This window comes from Rhinoraja longicauda, chromosome 34 (assembly GCF_053455715.1).
Source record: "Rhinoraja longicauda isolate Sanriku21f chromosome 34, sRhiLon1.1, whole genome shotgun sequence".
NCBI classification, from domain to species: domain Eukaryota; kingdom Metazoa; phylum Chordata; class Chondrichthyes; order Rajiformes; family Arhynchobatidae; genus Rhinoraja; species Rhinoraja longicauda.
Window position 1 is genome coordinate 14595252 of NC_135986.1, and position 16915 is coordinate 14612166.

General features: G+C 49.5%; 2 protein-coding genes across 2 annotated transcripts; both read right to left on the bottom strand.

Annotated features, from left to right (window-relative positions):
• Nucleotides 1-3951: 3951 nt before the first annotated feature.
• On the bottom strand, nucleotides 3952-4359 carry LOC144609203 (histone H2A-like). The gene has a single exon (XM_078427621.1). The coding sequence runs from the start codon at nucleotides 4330-4332 to the stop codon at nucleotides 3952-3954; it is 381 nt and encodes a 126-aa protein (XP_078283747.1). The 5' UTR covers nucleotides 4333-4359.
• Nucleotides 4360-9406: 5047 nt separating this feature from the next.
• Nucleotides 9407-16915, bottom strand: LOC144609590 (zona pellucida sperm-binding protein 4-like). The gene is made up of 4 exons (XM_078428094.1): nucleotides 16693-16915; nucleotides 16071-16249; nucleotides 15906-16003; nucleotides 9407-9548 (listed from the first exon to the last, which is right to left on the bottom strand). Exons 1-4 carry the CDS (start codon nucleotides 16913-16915, stop codon nucleotides 9536-9538), a joined length of 513 nt encoding a protein of 170 aa, XP_078284220.1. The 3' UTR covers nucleotides 9407-9535.

The window sequence follows — 16915 nt, forward strand, 5'->3', positions numbered from 1 at the left end:
CAGGTATTCCTGGGAATAATGCAGAAGTTGCAGGATCAATTTATTCCAAAGAGGAGGAAAGATTCTAAGGTAAGAGGCTGAAAAGGGAAGTCAAGGACAGCATAAAAATAAAAGAGAAGAAGTACAACGTAGCAAAGAAGAGTGGGAAGCCAAAGGATTGGGACTCTTTTAAAGAGCAACAAAACATAACTAAAAAGACAATACGGGGAGAAAAGATGAGGTACGAGGATGAGCTAGCCAATAATATAAAGGAGGATAGTAAAAGCTTTTTTAGGTATGTGAAGAGGAAACAAATAGTCAAGGCAAATGTGGGTCCCTTGAAGAAAGAAGCAGGGGAATTTATTATGGGGAACAAGGAAATGGCAGACGGGTTGAAACGGTACTTTGGATCTGTCTTCACTAAGGAAGATACAAACAATCTCCCAGATGTTCTAGTGGCCAGAGATCTTAGGGTGACAGAGGAACTGAAGGAAATCCACATTTGGCAGGAAATGGTGTTGGGTAGACTGATGGGACTGAAGGCTGATAAATCCCCAGGGCCTGATGGTCTGCATCCCAGGGTACTTAACGTGGCTCTAGAAATTGTGGACACATTGGTGATCATTTTCCAATGTTCTATATATTCAGGATCAGTTCCTGTGGATTGGAGGGTAGATAATGTTATCCCATTTTTTTAGAAAGGAGGGAGAGAGAAAACGGGAAATTATATACCAGTTAGTCTGACATCAGTGGTGGGGAAGATGCTGGAGTCAATTATAAAAGACAAAATTGCGGAGCATTTGGACAGCAGTAACAGGATTGTTCCGAGTCAGCATAGATTTACGAAGGGGAAATCATGCTTGACTAATCTTCTGGAATTTTTTGAGGAGGTAGCTAGGAAAATTGACAGGAGAGAGCCGGTGGATGTGGTGTACCTCGACTTTCAGAAAGCTATTTACAATATACATTAATGACTTGGATAAAGGGATTAAAAGTACCATAAAAAAATTGCAGATGATACAAAGCTGGGTGGTAGTGTGAACTGTGAGGAAGATGCTGTGAGGTTGCAGGGTGACTTGGACAGGTTGTGTGAGTGGGCGGATGCATGGCAGATGCAGTTAAATGTGGATAAGTGTGAGGTTATCCACTTTGGTGATAAGAATAGGAAGGCAGATTATTATCTGAATGGTGTCAAGTTAAGAAAAGGGGACATTCAACAAGTTCTGTGTGTCCTAGTGCATCATTCAATGAAAGGAAGCATGCAGGTAGAGCAGGCAATGAAGAAAGCCAATGGAATGTTGGCCTTCATAACAAGAGGAGTTGAGTATAGGAGCAAAGAGGTCCTTCTGCAGTTGTACAGGGCACTAGTGAGACCACACCTGGAGTACTGTGTGCAGTTTTGGTCTCCAAATTTGAGGAAGGATATTCTTGCTATTGAGGGCGTGCAGCATAGGTTTACTCGGTTAATTCCTGGAATTGCGGGTCTGTCGTATGTTGAAAGACTGGAGTGACTAGGCTTGTATACAGCAGTAGTTGCAGCGGAATACACATTAAATGAGCCATAAGCATCTGAATTTCTCTGAGCCAAGTCTAATGAGTAAGCTTGATTGAGTAACCACCCCATCCCCAGGCACTTACCCCTGCAACCCGCAGGAGATGCAACACCTGTCCCTTTACCTCCACCCTCAACTCCATCCAAGGACCCAAACAGTCTTTCCAGGTGAGACAGAGGTTCACCTGCACCTCCTCCAACCTCATCTATTGTATCTGCTGCTCTCGATGTCAACTTCTTTACATCGGCAAAACCAAACGCAGGCTCGGTGATCGTTTCGCTCAACACCTTCGCTCAGTCCGCTTTAACCAACCTGATCACCTGGTGGTTGAGCACTTCAACTCCCCCTCCCACTCCCAGTCTGACCTTTCTGTCATGGGCCTCCTCCAGTGCCATAGTGAGGCCCACGAGAAATTGGAGGAACAGCACCTCATATTTCATTTCGGCAGCTTGCAGCCCAGAACATTGACTTCCCGAACTTTAGATAGTTCCTCTGTCCCTCTCTTCCCTTCCCCTTTCCCAGTTCTCCCTCTATCTTCCTGTCTCCACCTATATCCTTCCTTTGTCCCACCCCCCTGACAGCAGTCTGAAGAAGGTTCTCGACCCAAAACATCACCCATTCCTTCTCTCCTGAGATGCTGCCTGACCTGCTGAGTTACTCAAGCATTTTGTGAAATAAATACCTTTGATTTGTACCAGCATCTGCAGTTATTTTCTTACACTAATTATACAAGCTTGATTGTAAGCTGACTAGATCCAAGGTTTTGTTTTCTAATAGTCCCTGTCGTATTAAAGGCGATGCCAAACCATAGAAAAAAAGAGTCTCAAATAAGTTCCTGTCAATATTGATCAGCTGTAACTGCTCATAAAGTGATTCACCAGGTTTATGTTTACGAGTAGCAAGGAGGTGTCGAGCAAATATTACATTGGGTGTCTTAACGAAGAGTCTGCTTAGTACATCAATAGAATCATAAGTTGTACATTCCTCTATGTAATCATATACATCATAAGAGACAGAGCTTATTAATGTCCTGAATTTGTCTGGTGCATTGTCGCCACACTCATCAAATAAGCTATTTAGTGTATGAAGCCAGAGCTTCCATTCCTTTGCTGCAGTAGGTGAGTTGAAATCCAGATCCAAGCGTTGTGCTTTCAATAGTTTCTCCATCTCAATGTCACACTGCTTAACTTCTGAGATTGAGTTGCTTAAATTGTTGTGAGGCAAATGAAAACTCTAATTTACTTAAACTTTATTTAAGCTTTAAGCAACTCATTTCTGTAATACACATCTTCAAAGCGCCTGGAAATTATCGCTGATTCCACAGGCCTCGCCGGCCCGAGCCCTACACATGCGCACACTTCAGTCAATAAGACCAAGGATTGTGGACTTTGGAATGGAAAAATAAGGATCCATGAATTTGCCTTCATCGCAGGACAGTGGTGGAGAGTCAAAGCTGGACATTCGTGGGACTGCACATTTTTGTAGATATGACCTGGGTCCAACACTTACATGCAATCATAAGTAAAGCCTATCAACATTCCTACTTCTATAGAAGATTGAGGAGATTCTGTATGTCAACGAATACTCTCATGAACTTCTACAGGTGTACAGTAGAGAGCATATCTCTATCACTGGCTGCATCACTGCCTGGTTGGGCAAATCCAACGCCCAGGAATGAACAAGATTGCAAAAACTGGTAAACACTCCCAGTCAATCACGGGTACTGACCTGCCCCCATCAAAGGAATCTACAACAGTTGCTACCTCAAAAAGGCAGCTTGCAAAGACCCACGCCACCATGGCTATGACCTTATTTCACACCTGCCATTTAAGAAGGTGGACAGGAGCCTGAAAACTGTAACGTCCAGGTTCAGGAGCTGCTACATCCCAAAAGCCACACACTACCCTTCCGTACACAACAACCTCCAAATGTGCTTTGAACCATACAGATTAGGGGACCTTATTGTTGGAAGAATGTCTGCCAAAACTTACCTTTCCGCATCAGTCAACCGCTGTTTCATGTTTAGTTTAATTTAGAGGTACAGCGCGGAAACAGCGAGTCAACACCGAACAACAATTCCCACACATGAACACGATCCTACACATACATGGGATTTTTTTTGTACATTCACATTATGCCAATTAACGTCTTTTGAATGTGGAAGGAAACGGGGAGAACGGACAAACTGCGTACAGGCAAGCACCCCTAGTCAGGATTGAAACCGGGTATATGGCGCTGCAAGGCAGTTTGTCTACCGCTACGTCACTGTATACACAACTCAATGTGCAGGGTTGGTTTTCGACAACGACAATGAACACTTTTCCCGCTCGAAGCATAGTCGCGAAAGATTAGCCCTTCCACAGACATGGTGAGTGGCTCTGAAAAGAGCCTTTGGGTTACTATGTTCAGTTTCTCTCGCTTACTTGCTCGCTCCGCCAGTTTTCTTGGGTAACAGCACGGCCTGGATATTGGGCAGCACACCGCCCTGAGCGATGGTCACCCCTCCCAACAGCTTGTTGAGCTCCTCGTCGTTGCGGACAGCCAGCTGCAGATGTCTGGGGATGATGCGGCTCTTCTTGTTGTCCCGGGCCGCATTGCCGGCCAGCTCCAAGATTTCAGCCGTCAGATACTCGAGCACAGCAGCCAGATAGACCGGGGCTCCGGCACCAACACGCTTAGCATAGTTGCCCTTTCTCAGGTGCCTGTGTACACGTCCAACCGGGAACTGCAATCCGGCCCGGGACGAGCGAGACTTGGCCTTGGCCCGAGCTTTGCCGCTGGTTTTCCCTCGTCCAGACATCTCCCGAATCTTGCACACGAAGAATGAGAAAATGATCACAGACTCGCCCTTCTTGTACATTTTTGAGGAATCCATTGAACCGCTGATGATTGGTGAAAAAGCACTTGATCTCATTGGTGAGAAGAATAACCCAATCACTGAACTGTTTTATCTATCAATCAAAACCCGCAACAAAAGCGCTGAAAATAACTGCCAGTCAATCCAAAACCAGAACTTTGAAATAGCCCGCCAAACTATAAATCTGGGTGTCAATACAATTTGTTACATCACATAATCATTGCTTTTCTGTTTATCATTTTTTTTATCTCAGTGCATTACGTTAAGATGTTAATTATACTGCTGCGAGTAAGAATCCCATAGTTCCGTTGACGGCATATTTGATAATTAAATACTCTTGATTATTGACCACCTTGAACCCTGGGCAATACGGCACAACCCAGTTAATTTATGATTTATTTGGGCCGGCTGGTCCCTTTTCACAAAAGTCGGAGTTTGGGCTAGTGTGAAAAGTTCCTCCTTGAAGGACTGAACGAATTGCCAAGTAGAAATGCAATTTGGAACAGTTACAGAGATGAAGACAGGAGTTAATAAACCGCAGTATCCATAGTAAATAAAACAGCAACGACAGCACTAATCGGCTGCGCGTGGGCACAACGTATGGTGACTGGGACAAGCAAACGTCAAGAAGGAGTTTTACTTCTGTTTAATGGACAGGAACGTAAATGGATACCGGGAATATCCCGCGTATTGAAACATTTCATCACTAAACATAATGTGAAATAATTTGCCCAACAAAAATATCCTGAAACAATTCTGCTGCGATTCAATGTCGTCACGTGTGGCGGCGCCTAACGGCTGCGGCTCGCTGGCAGTCTGTTTGTCCTTTTTGTTTGTGTGTTGGTGTTGGGGTGTTTTGTTTTGGTTGTGTATGTGTGGGGGGTGTATGTGTGTGTATGGGGTGAGGGGGGTGGGGGGAATCTTTCTTTTTTAGGTCTCTTCCTGGGGGCGAGGCTTGGCCGCGGGGCCTTCCATCGACCGGTGCGGCTCGGCCTCGGGACTGAACAGTGCCCGGTGCGGCTCGGCCGCGGGGCCTTCCATCGCCCGGTGTTGCTCGGCCACGGGACTGAACAGCGCCCGGTGCGGCTCGGCCGCGGGGCCTTCCAACACCCGGTGCGGCTCGGCCACGGGAATGAACAGTGCCCGGTGCGGCTCGGCCGCGGGGCCTTCCATCGCCCGGCGCGCCTGCGGGACTGAACAGCGCCCGGTGCGGCCGCGGGGCCTTCCATCGCCCGGCGCAGCTCGGCCGCGGGATTGAACAGCGCCCGGTGCGGCTCGGCCGCGTGGACTTTCCATCTACTTGCGGGGGCTGGTTCTTTATTCATCCCCGGAGGGAAATTGGTCTGCCGACACTCACAACACACAAGGTACACAATAACTTGAAATTCAAAGTGAAAACAAGCGACAGTTGGCTGCCTGTCCTGTGCACAGCGCCTTCACCGGAACAAATGAACAAAGAAACAAACGACCGCAGACTTATCCCATGGGCAGAGGAATCTAGACTAGAGATCCCCCCTCCCCCACACCGGGTCCCCCTTGTTCTCCCACCATCCCTCACGGCTGTCCCCACAAGCCGGGTCCTCATTGTCTTCCCCTCCCCCCTCACGTTCATCCACCGCGAGCCCCACCTGTTCTGGGCCCAGCAAGTAGATACCACCACGATAAAGGTGCGCCAGCGTCTTTGCTTTCTCCGATGTTTAAATCAATCTGACATGATTCCGAACACTCCCGCAAACTTCTCCAGATGCATTGTATTCTGTCTTATTGCGTCATGGTCAGGTGCTGCATTTCTAACGCGGAGCAACACGGTGCGGAGTGATAGTTTCAGCTCGGTCCACACAACAGTTCAACTCCGTACAAAAAGCCTTGGGATTTTCTTTAATCCGACGTCAGTGACATTTCACGGGAACTTTTGACCCTTCTAACTGCTGACTTGTTTTTTTCTAGCTTGCTTTCTAATCCTCAAGTTACCCGTCTGAATTCATCTGTCTCTACATTATATGAACACTCTTTGACGTATTGATCAAATTTGCACGGTCCTTGGTCATTTATAGTTCCGTTAACTTGCCTCCTCATCCTTCCTCCTTACAGGACTATACTGGAACTGAATTCTGAACAACTACACTTTAATCGACTCGCATGTGGACTCGCATGTGGACCTATCTAATAATATTCTCTCATTTTGTTTCTCGCTAGCTCCTGCTCTTAATGGCTTACCCCAAGATCCAGACTTATCCTCACTCATGAATATCATTGACGAACGAGTTCATGATGCTAGTGTAAAAAGCACCTCATCCTGGCGCAGATGCGACATAGACGGAGGAATTGAGAGTAGGGGATAGACTTTTTTTGCAGGAGACTGGGTGGGAAGAAGTGTAGTCCAGATAGCTGTGGGAGTCAGTGGGCTTGAAGTAGATATCAGTCACTAGTCTGTCTCCTGTGATGGAGATGGTGAGATCCAGAAACCGTAGGGAGATGTGGGAGATGGTCCAGGTATATTTAAGAGCGGGATGGAAATTAGTGGTGTGCTATTTGCTTCGTGATTTTATACAACTTTATAGTTTAAGTTCCTGTCCTCAAAGGAGAAAAGTGCTAGCTAGACAAACCTCACCCAATAGCTCAGGCATTCGAGTCCTGGCCATATCCTTCTGTATCTCTGCTTTTTGAAAATCAACTGCTTATTTTCCTGAACTGAATAACCCAAACTGTGCAGAATGTTCCAAGTTCGGTATCAACAATAGACAATAGACAATAGACAATAGACAATAGGTGCAGGAGTAGGCCATTCAGCCCTTCGAGCCAGCACCGCCATTCAATGCGATCATGGCTGATCACTCAATCAGTACCCCGTTCCTGCCTTCTCCCCATACCCCCTCACTCCGCTATCCTCAAGAGCTCTATCCAGCTCTCTCTTGAAAGCATCCAACGAACTGGCCTCCACTGCCTTCTGAGGCAGAGAATTCCACACCTTCACCACCCTCTGACTGAAAAAGTTCTTCCTCATCTCCGTTCTAAATGGCCTACCCCTTATTCTCAAACTGTGGCCCCTTGTTCTGGACTCCCCTAACATTGGGAACATGTTATCTGCCTCTAATGTGTCCAATCCCCTAATTATCTTATATGTTTCAATAAGATCCCCCCTCATCCTTCTAAATTCCAGTGTATACAAGCCCAATCGCTCCAGCCTTTCAACATACGACAGTCCCGCCATTCCGGGAATTAACCTAGTGAACCTACGCTGCACGCCCTCCATAGCAAGAATATCCTTCCTCAAATTTGGAGACCAAAACTGCACACAGTACTCCAGGTGCGGTCTCACCAGGGCCCGGTACAACTGTAGAAGGACCTCTTTGCTCCTATACTCAACTCCTCTTGTTACGAAGGCCAACATTCCATTGGCTTTCTTCACTGCCTGCTGTACCTGCATGCTTCCTTTCATTGACTGATGCACTAGGACACCCAGATCTCGTTGAACTCCCCCTCCTCCTAACTTGACACCATTCAGATAATAATCTGCCTTTCTATTCTTACTTCCAAAGTGAATAACCTCACACTTATCTACATTAAACTGCATCTGCCATGTATCCGCCCACTCACACAACCTGTCCAAGTCACCCTGCAGCCTTATTGCATCTTCCTCACAATTCACACTACCCCCCAACTTAGTATCATCTGCAAATTTGCTAATGGTACTTTTAATCCCTTCGTCTAAGTCATTAATGTATATCGTAAATAGCTGGGGTCCCAGCACCGAACCTTGCGTTACCCCACTGGTCACTGCCTGCCATTCCGAAAGGGACCCATTTATCCCCACTCTTTGCTTTCTGTCTGTCAACCAATTTTCTATCCATGTCAGTACCCTACCCCCAATACCATGTGCCCTAATTTTGCCCACTAATCTCCTATGTGGGACCTTGTCGAAGGCTTTCTGAAAGTCGAGGTACACCACATCCACTGACTCTCCCTTGTCAATTTTCCTAGTTACATCCTGAAAAAATTCCAGTAGATTTGTCAAGCATGATTTCCCCTTCGTAAATCCATGCTGACTCGGAATGATCCCGTTACTGCTATCCAAATGCTCAGCAATTTCGTCTTTTATAATTGACTCCAGCATCTTCCCCACCACTGATGTCAGACTAACTGGTCTATAATTCCCCGTTTTCTCTCTCCCTCCTTTCTTAAAAAGTGGGATAACATTTGCTATCCTCCAATCCACAGGAACTGATCCTGAATCTATAGAACATTGAAAAATGATCTCCAATGCTTCCACTATTTCTAGAGCCACCTCCTTAAGTACTCTGGGATGCAGACCATCAGGCCCTGGGGATTTATCAGCCTTCAGTCCCATCAGTCTACCCAAAACCATTTCCTGCCTAACGCCTTCTACAACTAACCACGTCCTAACTTCCATGCTACTTGCCTCGAATGCTGAAGGCCAATGTACGGAAGGCCTTCGCCCCAGCAACAGAGATAGAATGAGCGCAACAAATCTGGAATCTAATTGTTTCATTGCCCATTGTTTGCTAGAACAGTCCAGTAACCGCGCATTCCTGAATATCAAATCCAGTCCACATACCATTTCTATACTTTATTCATTCTCTAACCACATACGTGAACCACTACCGTCATTGACCCGAAACTTTTGACCACCGGGAAAGCCGGGAGAACCGTCCACTGACCGTCGCCGATGCTCAGTGTACTAAGATGACAGAATGCAAAGCCATTTAGCAAATATCTTCATGATCTCAGATGGAGCCGCCATCAAACGGCCCAACCAAAGAGTAACCCTCAGTCAGGCAATTGCCCGACACACTCCGACAAGTGGAACAGAGTTCGACCGATTGAATTCTGATGCAATCGGAGCAGAAAGTTTGATGCTGATCTGCAGACGCTGCCATCGACTATAATCACCAACAACGCATTGGAATGCGGAGTAAAGCGCTGTCGGATAAAAAATCAACGAGAGCGGGGGTCAGTGACAGCGGCAGTTTATTCTCCAACAGCCACCTACAGTTCCAGGGAGCTGCCCACACAACCCGCCCTCACACCAGTCTCCCATTTCCATAGAGCCACAATGCCGACCAATAGAGCCACGGAGAGCAGCGCCGTCCCGGCCGCAATTCCAGGAAGGACAAGGGACGGAACATCAGCAGCAGCGTCTGTGGGAACAAGACAGGGTTAGACCGGCTCCAGGAACCCGCGCCCTTGCCAGTTACAGCCACATCCTTTACCTTCCTCCTGCTGGGGGAGCCCAGCAGACAAGCGCTCCTCGTCTTCAAAGAGAATGATGGGACCAGCGGCCGTCACCAAGATCCCAGCCCGCTCCTCTGCGCTTCTTCGACTTTCTGGGGGATGGGACAGTTTACCACAGTTGCCGGGGCAACGGTCAGTCAGTTCTCCAGTTGGGGGAAGAGCCGAGGCAGAACGATGGTTAGGTCTCAAATTAACAGCTTCACAGCACCTCCACGCTGCAGAAGACGCTGAGATCTGGGACCACTCTCGTAGTCAATATCACGAGCCCCGGCCGCCACTAGGGCCGTAGTTGGACCTTATCCCCGATAATCTACTCCAAGTGCCGGCCAGTCGGTCCCGACAGGGAGCGAGCGCGGGTAGAAAACTTTACCCGATCGTCCGACCAACGTCTGGGGCGCTGTGAATGTTGGTTCATTCACCGACGTTACCTCCCGCCACGAACAAACGCGAAGCTGTAATTTCTACCGGAAAACTGTCACCTTAGTCTTTCCACCGCCCGCCATGGGTAACTAATTGCATCGAATAACGTCCTCACCGCCCATAACCAGGCTGTCAGTATCTCCGGCAACTGACCGCGGGGCTCAGACACTCCCTGGTCACGTTGTGCATCGGCGACCTAGTTGCTGACCCCTGGTAGGCGAACAAAAGCCACCAGTCAAGGAGTAGGTTCCCGCACTGCTTCCGCCACATTCCTGTTTACCAATATCGCAGATCCTCCGAGGACCGGTTTAAACCCTGAACAGCCGAGGGCAGCGGACGAATCACGGCCGTTCACTGCACTTGAGGGGAAATAGGGGTGGGCAATCAACGCAACCTGATCAACGACCCCCTCCCGCCGTCAGATGTACTTACTGGGGCTGCAGGAAGCCGCGCAGTTCTCACGGTGGGAGGGAAAGCAAACCTCAGCTCTACAGTGGAAGTAAACCTGGAGAGGGAGAGTGTGGGATGGTCAGTGCCACAGCCCAAGGTCAATGCTTCTCCAGTCAATGGGGAACAGGGGACGCCCCACTGTTCCAAAGACTCGGGGAAGCAGCACAGCCAAGTGAGCGCCCGCGCAAAACCGCCGGAAACTCACCTCTCCGCATACAGCCAAGGCCTAAACGCGGTCCCAGAAAGTGAAACTGCTGACTACAAACCGCTGATGGTGCGTTGGGAAGCGCAGGTGGGAAGCGGCGCTCACGGGGACTAGGCGGGTTTTGTAGTTGTCACCAACAAACGGGCACCTGCGACAGAGGAACAGGTGGTTCAATAGAGAAAGACAGCGAGAGGATCTTCAGCGGGCCTCACACTCACCAATGGCTTCTCCAATCTGACTCACGGTCTCTGCCCCTCACCTGTTCACCAGGAGGTCCCAGTGGAACCCCGAATAAGGCTCGGGCCCTGGGGTCGCCCAGCAGTAATCGAGAACCAGCACATGGGTCGGGTCATTGCGGTTCAGCACACGAACCTCCACAAACACGGGGTCCCGCAGCACAAGGACGATTGGGTATTCACTGGCCACGTACCAGCTCCGGTATCTGCCATCAGCAGAGAGAAAGAGAAAGGGCGGCCAGTGTTGTGTTCTTTAAAAAGATACAGTGAGTCCGACTGTGTTTTTACGCGAGTGTTTATTCAACCGTACATCTGCTCCCCCGGGCTCCTCTCTGTCGCCCTCTGATGACCCCCTACCAATAAACCTGTGTAGTCTTAAAGGCACATTGCAATAACACCACATCTCCCCTTTCTAGAATCAATCGGTAGATTGCGGTTGATTAACCAGACCTTAGAGGATTATTCTGCCTCTTTAGCTGGAAGGTTTGTTCCTATCTGAAATAAATTAATTCAACATAAGTACATGTAAACACATTGTCTTAGTGAAACATTTTTCTTTAGAAACTCTCTTTTTTTTCCACTTATAGTTCAACCTATCTGGTCTCACCACTCTTCTCCCAAACCTGGTTCTGGGAGTGGATGGCAGTTCTGGAATGTTCTCTTTTGGTGGCTCTGCTGAGCTCTGCTCTGGAATGTTCTCTTTTGGTGGTTCTGCTGAGCTCTGCTCTGGAATGCAACCCAGGAGTTGCTCTTTCATACAGCTCCAGCTTCGCCTTGATCCGTGACCCACACTTCTTGTCCGGGAAAGAGCCTGTCAAGACTCCGTGCACGATGCCGCAGGTTGTACCATTGTGCATCTCTGATTCTCTTCTCCTTTTCCTTCCACGCAACCACTTCATTGTCGGGAAGAGCAGGATTCAGCAGGGCTGGAAGTGTTGGTACCGTAGTGCGAAGCCTTCTCCCCATAAGGAGTTGGGCTGGGCTGTACCCGTTTTGCAGTGGGGTCGCTCTATATGCAAGTAAAGCGAGGTAGGGATCCGCCGCTTTCTTCAGGAGACCCTTCACTATCTTGACTGCACGTTCGGCCTCTCCGTTACTCTGAGGATATCTCGGGCTGCTTGCGACATGGCGGAAACCATACGACTTTGCAAACGCAGCAAAGGCGGTTCCGGCAAACTGAGGCCCATTGTCTGTGACCAATGTCTCCGGAATGCCGTGACGTGCAAACATTGATTTGAGGTGGTGGATTACATCTGTCGACTTGGTGGGGCTGAGTGGAGCGATTTCCACGTATCTCGATGCATAATCCACTACCAGCAGGTAGTTCTTGCTTCCCAGCATGAACAAGTCAGCTCCCAGCTTTTGCCATGGTCGGCCTGGGTATTGTGATGGCATCAGCGGCTCTGTGTGGATCTGTCTCTCTTTGCTGCATGTCCGGCAGTTGAGGACCAATTCGTTCAGCTGCTGACTTAGTCCAGGCCACCACACTGACCGTCGTGCACGCTCTCTACACTTCACCACTCCCTGGTGACCTTCATGTAGTCTGGTCAGCACGTCGTTCCTCATAGTTGAGGGTATGACTAATCTGTCCCCTTTGAGTAACAGTCCGTCATTTACCGTGAGCAATGCTTGTTCTGCCCAGTACAGCCTGAGTGCCGGTTCACTGTTGCTATTCATTGGCCATCCTTCCTGACACAGCTGCATTACGCGTGCGCACACACTGTCCCTTTTTAGCTCCGCTCTCAACTCTTCCAGGTAGGCAGTGCTTGCCGGCAGGTTCTCTATTATCATGTCCACATAGATGTTTGTATTCTCAAATAACTCCTTTTCGTCAGGCGTTTCCCCCATTTTCACAGGAGCACGCGACAGCGTATCAGCTGTCCACAGACACTTTCCTGGCTCATGAGAAATGGAGTAAGAATAGTGCATGAGGCGCATCCGGAAACGCTGAATCCGTGGAGGGAGAGCATCCAGTGCCTGTGACCCCAGCAGACTCAGGAGAGGCTTATGACCCGTCTCCATCTGGAAGTGTTTACCGATGAGAAAGTTGCGGAACCTTTCACAAGCCCAGGTCAGGCCCAAGGCCTCTTTCTCCACCTGCGCGTATCTCTGCTCCGTCTGTGTGAGAGATCGCGACACGTAGGCTACCGATCTCCACCCCTCATCCCATTTTTGGAGAAGTACACTTCCCAGGCCGTAAAATGACGCGTCTGCTGAGACTTTGCATTCACCGTTCGTGTCGTACATGGCTAGTACAGGTGGGGATACCAGTGCATTTTTCAAATCTTGAAACGCTCTTGCCTGGTCGACGCCCCACAGCCAGCAGTTCCTCTTTGACAGGAGGTATCACAGAGCCTTGTCTCTCTCTGCTAGTTGCGGGATGAACTTCCCCAGCTGGTTAACCATTCCGAGAAAGCTCCTCAGCTCACTCACATTGGTCGGCTCCTCCATCTTCCTTACAGCCTCAGTCTTGCTCGGGTCAGGACTAATGCCACTGGAGGAGAGGACATGACCAAGAAAGGTCACCTCTTCCTTCGACAGGTCACATTTGTCAATGTTAAGCGTAATGCCCGTCTTTTGGATCCTCGCCAGCACAGTATGCAGACGAGCGTCGTGCTCCTCTCGTGTTTGGCCCCAGACCAGTACATCATCCATGTGGCAGACGATTCCCTCGAGTCCCTCTGTGACCTCTGACACCATCCTATTTTGAAAGTGTTCGGGGGCAGAGGCAATGCCGAAGGGCAGCCGCTTGAAGTAGTAACGACCGAAGGGTGTGATGAATGTTGTGTATTTTGCTGAGTCTTCGGTCAGGGGTATTTGCCAAAACCCCGTGTTGGCATCCAACTTGCTGAATATTCTGGCTCCAGCCAGCATCCCCAGTGTTTCCTCCACCGATGGCAGGATGTACTTTTCTCGACACACCGACTCATTGAGGTTAGTGAGATCGACGCATATGCGTACGGCTCCTGTCTTTTTCAGCACCACCACCATGCCTGAACACCAGTCAGTAGGCTCTTCAACCCTGGTGATCACCCCCAGTCCTTCTATGCGGGACAGTTCTCGCTCGACTTTACCCATCAGCGGCAACGGAATCCTTCTGGGTGTCTTCAATGAGAACGGTTGGGCCCCTGGTTTCAGCTTGATGGTATACTACTGTCATACCTCCCCGAGACCGCTGCATAGCTTCGGGTAGCTAGTCTTAAGTGTCTCTATGGTGATGCTGTCTAGCCGAACCACAAGCTCCAGCTTGCAGATAGCAGGCCTCCCCAGCAATGCAGTGTGCAGGTGTTGTGTGACGTACACATCCTTCATCACCCTTTTCTCTCCTTTCACCAGGAACAGCCCAGCGACGCCCACAACTTCTAGTGGACTCTTCCCGGCTCCCAGCAGTGGCTTGGTTGCTTTACGGAGGGTAGGTGGATCGCTGTCTCTATAGATCTCTTTAAACATGATGTGGGGTAGGACTGTAACATCGGCGCCGGTGTCAATTTTGAATGACACGTTTTTATCATTTATGTCGATGTTTACCATCCATGGCTCTCCATCGGCTGTGACGCTGCCTAGGAACATAACATTCTCGTCCTCTTGAACTTCCTGCACGGTTTTGGGTGATCTACACACACGCTTGTAATGTCCCTTTCTCCCACATAAATGGCATTTCGCATCCTTTGCCGGGCAATCCTGCCTTGGATGGGACGGAGAGCTGCCACATTTATGGCACTGTACACTTTTCCCCCTGCTGTGTTGGGCGCTGTGTGTTTTGAGTTGGTGGCCATCAGCCTGGTGAGGTTTGTTTTTGGCACCTTTACTACTGCTCTTATACACTCTGTCCACAGATTTAGCATCACTTGTCTCTGTCCTGGTGTCACCTCGCAGAGAAAATTGTTGCCGTTTCACCTCCTCACTCTGCCTCGCCATATTGATGGCCTTTTCGAGCGTCAATTCTGCGTCAAACTGCATACGTTCGGACAGCCGCTTATCCATCAGTCCGACAACAAGCCTGTCGCGTATCAGCTCATCGTGTAGCACCCCGTAGTTAGTGCTCTGCCAGCGCATATAACGCAGTGACAAAGGCATCCACTGTTTCATGTTCTCCCTGCCTACGCATGTTGAACTTGGCACGCTCATAGATTATATTTTTCTTTACTATGAAAAATCGTTGGAAGCCATCGCGCACCCCTATGTACGTTCCGCTTTGTGCTACTGTCAGGTTTAACCCGCGCAGAACATCGTCCGCCTCATCTCCCATGCATGTTAACTTGATTATCTTCGGAGCTGGCATTCAAGTTACTTGCCAGACGGAACCTTTCGAACCTCCGTATCCATTTGGCCCACTCTTGCGGCTTTGAAAAGTCGAAGGACTCCGGAGGCTGGATGCTAAATGTAGCATTTGGTCCTACCGGGGCTCTCTGTGCGTTGTCGTCTTGCATGTCGCACTCTTCTTTCTCTTTTGCCATCAATGAGCTCCAAACGATAGTTGTTCGACTCAAAGTACACTTCACGCACCCTACAGGACTTCTGACACCATGTTGTGTTCTTTAAAAAGATACAGTGAGTCCGACTGTGTTTTTACGGGAGTGTTTATTCAACCGCACATCTGCTCCCCCGGGCTCCTCCCTGTCGCCCTCTGATGACTCCCTACCAATAGACCTGTGTAGTCTTAAAGGCACATTGCAATAACACCACAGCCAGTATGTATTTGCAGAGAGCCTACAGTTGGATACTGAGCAACGGAACACTCGCTACCTCTCGCTATTCGCAGTTGCAGAAGAAGGGGGGCGGTCTCATTGGCAGGACATGGCGGAGTAAGCGAGTCTATACGGGACGTCACCTGCAGCTCGGACTCCTGGCTTCCGTCGTAACTGCACTGCACGTGGAGCCTGAAAGAGAACAGACACTTGCCGACCCGGCTCCTCACCCCCACTCGCCGCATAAGCCGTTCCCAAACTCACCTGAACGGACTATCCCGGCTCACCGAGGACAGAGCTCCATGCAAGATTTCAAACTGTCCCAACACGTCCGTTTCATAAACCACCTTCCCTCCGTACATCTACATGAAACAAAAGACCATCAGTGCCGGCGCGGGCGCCTGTCATGACCCCCACCCCAACACCTACCCGCTGCGTGGTGCCACACTCGATGAGCGCGAACTGGAAGAGCACAACATCTGTAGAGGCGGCGGTGGGACGGCACTCGGCTCCGGACCCATTCTTCACGTACACCGTGCTCAGGTTTACAGGGGGCAGCGTCACATCCTTGGCGATAGCGGCCAGAATCTGCCCGTCCTTTGTGCACACTGTGGAATGGGCAATGAAAGGCTGTTAGATAATGCACGGTAGAGTCGAGACCCGGGACAACAGGTCACAAACTATAGCTCCCATCTACACCCTCTCCAATGCAAACCAATTTGACCAGCTCCCTGCCCCGCACAGATGCGGCTGATCTGCCAGTGTCTATTGATTTGGGGCTGGGGGCTGGCGTGTAGTAACAAAGGGGCGCTCAGCCCCAGTCCCTCCCTTTCCCTCCTCCACGGTAACATGACTGATACCAAACAACGGGAAAGCACCGGCACAGAATGACTAAAATACGATCAGAATTCTACGTTTCAGCGGTGAACAATGTAACCCGCTCGAGACGGGAGGAGTCTCGATGAACTGGTGATTGACCTTGATACCCGCGAGTATCAGGATTAAAGAGATCGGCGAATCCCCAGAACACAGTGGCCAGAAAGATACGCACCCGGCAGGTTGTCAAGTGTATAGAAACACGGCGGAATATGCGCACTATCTGCATCTAAGCAGCAGCCTCTCTGCACGCACTCGCGGCCAGAAATCCCCACAAACCCGCAGTCTTTGCGGAATTGAGGAGACAGCCAACATTTATCGGCCGGTAGATGCAGAGAGGGCGGCTGCGCTGAATAGGTTGCAGCTAAAGCCAAACAAAGTGCCCATAACCCGTCCAT